This window comes from Gavialis gangeticus, unplaced genomic scaffold, assembly GCF_001723915.1.
Source record: "Gavialis gangeticus isolate Ggan-Ray unplaced genomic scaffold, GavGan_comp1, whole genome shotgun sequence".
Taxonomy (NCBI): domain Eukaryota; kingdom Metazoa; phylum Chordata; order Crocodylia; family Gavialidae; genus Gavialis; species Gavialis gangeticus.
In genome coordinates this window covers 89,502,385-89,507,444 of record NW_017729033.1, presented here as the reverse complement: position 1 = coordinate 89,507,444, position 5,060 = coordinate 89,502,385, and the positions used below count along the sequence as shown (strand labels likewise).

At 40.5% G+C, this 5,060-nt stretch overlaps 1 protein-coding gene across 1 annotated transcript in view; it reads right to left on the bottom strand.

The window, feature by feature from the left end:
• The window catches only part of STPG2 (sperm tail PG-rich repeat containing 2), a 744,920-nt gene that overhangs the window by 373,621 nt on the left and 366,239 nt on the right, over nt 1–5,060 (bottom strand). Inside the window, exon 11 of the mRNA XM_019526495.1 lies at nt 1,689–1,854. Coding sequence (XP_019382040.1) covers nt 1,689–1,854 — 166 coding nt within the window. The remainder of the gene's footprint in view (nt 1–1,688; nt 1,855–5,060) is intronic.

Below are 5,060 nucleotides of genomic sequence, written 5' to 3'. Positions count from 1 at the left end.
ATTATTTAAATATGCATTTACACACACACATTAATTACAAAAGTTGTTAGAAGAAATTTAAAATACACCAGGAGGAAGTTTAATAAGAAGACTTACTATGACAACCAAAATGGAATGGCTCACAGCACTGTGATTAACTTGATTGCATGGTATCTTGTGGAATAACGGTTCTGAGTGTTGTTGCTTACTGGATAATCCTGTTTTGTCTGAATTTATTTGTTAATACAAATTTAAGAGAAAAGGTTTCTGTTTGGGCTCACTACTCCTGAACCCTCCAAAGAAACCGCATCCCTTCTGACAATTTATTTAAAAAGCATTTCTATTATCTCTTTAAACAAGGGTTTTTTTCTACCTACTCTCTTTGTTTATATTTGTTAGTCTACATACTACTCAAACTGCCTTAAAAATAAATATAGCTTATGAATTGCAGTAAAGTTTAATCAATGCAGAGGGAAGGCAAAATATTAAATTTCACACAGAAATCTAGAGATCAGAATACAATGGCGAGTAATAGCATGACTTTGATTCATGACATAAACAGCAGAGATGGATTGGCAAAGATATTTATAGTGATTCCAGGATTCATATTATGAAGCAAAATGTTTTTTTTTTCCTTTCAGTTATTCATTGGAAGTTAGGAAATTGGAAAAAACATTCACAAGAAACTTTATCTTGTTGAATAAAAATGTAGTATATCGACTGTTCTTTATTACAAAACAGCCTCAGATGAAAATCAAAACTAAATATGCGTAAACATTTTGGCAAACAAATCCAGCCTCAATCATACGCAGTAAACAAAGCAAACATCTTTATATAAATTACGTTCAGAATCAACAGGCTGAAAAAGTATAGATGTTGAGTAGGCAACTAGTTTGCTCTAAGATCACTACTGCTATTTGAAAAAATGCAGGTATATGAGTTATTTCATCAGTTAAACAGGTACTATTCAAATAGTAAAATCAGTCACTAATCAACCTCTAGTTATTCTCAGTGGGCACATCCACATCTGCAAATTAATGTGAAGCAATAAGCCCTGGCACATATCGTGCCGGAGTTTATTGCTCCCGGGCGCTGTGTTAACACATGTACCCAGGACCATAGCACATTGAGCCAGGTGAGAGCAGCCTTGGCTGGCAGAGGGCACAGGGGGTCAGCCTGCCAGCCCAGGGCTGCTCAACATGCTGCAAAGGGGTTGGCTTGGCACAAGGGTGCTTCAGTGAAGGACTAGTACCCCTCGTGTCCCAGCCAGTCCCGTCAGCATCTACACATGCTGCTCACTAAAAACTCCACCACAGGATAGTACTTGTATTTACAAATACTAACCTGTTACAGAGTTTATTAGTTTCCTGCAGCCTAATCGAGCCACACATGTAGATGCCAAAGCATTTGCTGCAGAGCTAATTAGGCAACTGCACAGTAAATGTCTCATGTAGATGTGCCTACTGTGAATAAATAAGCTTCTTTAAAATGCATATTTAATAGAGGATTATTAATTTATTTCTGTTCTATTTGTGTCATTGTATGCAAGGACAATTCAGTATATATTAAGGGCCCCCAAAATAAGACACCTAACTTCTGTTGAAATTGAATTCCAGGAAAGTTGCATGTCTAACTCCCTTAGGTGGGGATTTTCAAAGGAGTGTAAAGTCACAGGTAAATGATGCAACACTAACATTTCACAAACTTACCTGGAACATCTGTGCCAGCCGTAAGGAAAATTTCTCTAGGTGTTGCACTGAGAAAAGAGGCCTGTTTTCTTTTCGCCAATATGGTTCGGGGGGGCATGTACTGGCTTTTACCATGCAATTTCTCAAATGATTTCTGAACCTCATAGGAACCTGGTGGTGGAACTTCCTGTAGTTTTAAGAAAAGTCAGAAAAATGTCAGAAGGAACTACACAGAATTTACTTTGCATGGTAAACATCGAATTACAACAGCATCAGTTACGGGAAAGCACCAAATGCTGAACACTTTTGTTTACCTTACGTCTGCTACAGACAGATTTCACTAAAACCATAAAACTAATTTTATTCCATCACTGGTTTGGTTTGGTTTGGTTTGATTTACCATTTGTTCTCCCACCTCCTTTTGGACCCTCCTATAATCCACAGAATAACAGTCTCTGGTTAAGAAAGAGACCTTCTTAGTGCTGTGTACACTATCTTACCAGCTACATCGTGCATAAGTATATATTAAGAACTAAGTTCCTAATTTAGGAGGTTAAAATGCTATATCTGTTATCCTTTTAAGATTTAGATAAACTCAGAAAATAAGATTTATGAAAGATAGAACAACATTAGGACTCTTCTTTATGCTCTGGGCATGGCCCCATTTCAGCCAATACCTAATTTTTTTTTCCAATCCTGGTACTGCTTTAATTAATATGACTACAGGCCCAGTTAACTTGTGACATCTCGTGATACTGGATGCTACTGATACAGGAAGTGTCAGCTTTCTATAACCTCAGAATTTCCTTTAACCAATCATATGTGGTCCTATAAGCAGCAATTTAGTGACACAAATCAATGTGCTCCTGCTTCAAGTTAGCCTTTTCTGATGCATATATAATTCATATTCTTTTTGAGAGACACAACTTAGCATTTGCATAGACACACACCTCACTAAAAAAAAGTTTAGTTCTTGCTTAATTCTGACATAACTGGATGGCATTTCCTCTTCTCTAAGCATGCTATCCACCTAAGAACCCATTGGTACGTCATTAAGAGCCAGCCTCTCTCTATTTCTGCAGCACAGAACACAGGTAGGCACCTGCTGACTAGCTAGACAGCTATCCTCACATTATCATTTCTAATTAATCTTTGGAATAACAAGGAATAATAAGTTTCTGGGTAATAATGGGAATAGTGCTAACTCATTTCCTTATTCTGCTGTTTTTAATTTAACTGGTCTTGTTTCATTACACCAGGGAATTTATTATATTTATAGTACAAGACAAACCTGCTTACTGCAGATGAAAGAGCAAGGGAATCAGAAAGAATCATTTAATGCAGTCCCCTCAATAAGTTCAGTATGTGCTTCTGAATTTATGTACAGCACCTCTATATTTTATGGAAGTCACAGGAGGTTACAGTACCACTGAACATGGTCCTGATTAAAATCCCAGCTGGAATATTGTGTGCAAGTATGGACTCTGCAGTTTCACCATATGCCTCTTAAAATGAAGGATACAGCCCACAGCTGTATTGGTCTTTTCTTGATTTTGGGTTTGGTTTTTTTGCGACTCCATCATATTGCTGAATCATGTTGAGTCTGATCTACCAAACCCTCAAACCCCAAATTACCTCATATTTTGCATTTGTACATTTGCTTTTTTCTTCCCTAGATTCAGTATATTATAACATATTTTCAAGAGTCCATCAAGGCTTCAAATTTAAGATGACCCCCTATAATTAGATTCAATACATGGAAAATTTATAAATTGGTTATAATTTCCCATGCATAGAATCCATCCCCTCCAACCACTGCAGCAGATCCCAGCAGTGCTTGGGTGATAGGTGGTAGGGGGTCAAAGGGCCTGACCTCCACCCCTTGCTCCCTTGTCTTGACAACCACTTGTCCCTTCCCTCCCCCCACTGCTGCTGCCCACCCCTAGTGCCTGAATACCCCAGTACCTGCCCTTCCACACTATCTGGTACCACCTGGTTCCTGTCTCCCACCACTTTCCTCCCTTCTCACCTGCTCCCCTGCCTGCCCCACAGCACTGCCCCCTCAACACTGCATTATTTCTGCCCCACCCACACTGCTGCTTATCTTCTGTCACTGCTCTGCCTTCGCCTCCAAGCCCATTCCAGCCTTGAGCATGGAGTACATGGTACTTTGGCCCATACTCAGCCAGGCAGCAGTGGCAGCAGCTCAGGTCTCAGCCCTAGGTCAGAGCTGGAGCCAGAGCCTCCATTGCCTCAGCCACTCCTGCTTGACCAGGCAGGGCTGAAGTGACCATGTGTGGCCAGGATCAGGTCCAGAGTCAGAGCTCCTGCAGCCGCTTATCCCCTCCTCCCCTTGCTTATACTCAAACTCAAGACAAGGGGCTTTCCCCCCTATACTGAATGGGGGGAGGGGGCTTGTCTTTCATTCAACTAAATAAGGTATTTGTCTTTGATGGATTTCATTTCTTTGTTTAGTACCTAGTTCTCCAATCTTTCAAAAGCCTTTTGAATTTTAATCCTGTTCTCCAAAGTGTTCCCTGAATCAACCCTTCCCACTTCTGTAACTTCTGCAAATATGATCAGGAAGCTCTGCATTCCCAGTTCCAAATCATTAATACAAATGTTAAACAAAATCAAAGCCAGCACAGACCAGAGTAGAATCTGCCTTCAAGCCTCCTGCATTCTTACACCAATCTATTTATAGTGACCTTCTGCTTGTAGTAATTCATCCAATTATGTATTCAACTAATAGAAATTCTACCTGTGTACTTATAAAAATGTCATATAAGACTGATCAAAACCTTACTAAAGTCTGTTATGTTCACAGCATTCCTTCATCCCTTTTACTGACCACAAAAGAAAATCAGGTTGGCCAAATCCATGCTAGTTACTAAGTGATCACCATTTCCTCCTTCACATGTTTTCAAATTGCTTTTGTTCTAGTAACTTTACAGATGATGAGGTCAGGTTGATTAATCTGTAATTAATCAGGCCCTTCCTTTTAACATGTTTAAAAATGAGCACTATATTAGCTCATCTCCTGTCCCCGACAGGGCTTTGCAAAGCTTCGGGTGCTGATTCGATTCAGAGGAGATTTGTCCCAATTTGGTGGCCAAATCTCCAAATCGGAATCAAATCAGGGGACCAATTAAAATGTCCAAATCAACTCAAAGCTCTCCAAATTGATTTGGAAAAGGTTCAGAGAGCTTCAGCAATTTTGGCAGTCCTCGCTCGCTCTCACAGGGAGCTGGACCCAGACTCCATGCTGGTAATTAGAGGGTGGGGGAGGGGGAGCTGGAAGGGGGGAAAACCATGGATGGATCCCTGCCAGGCCCTAACCCCTGCCTGCTCCCCCAACCCCCACCCGCTCTCCCAGTTCCCCACCCCCCAGGG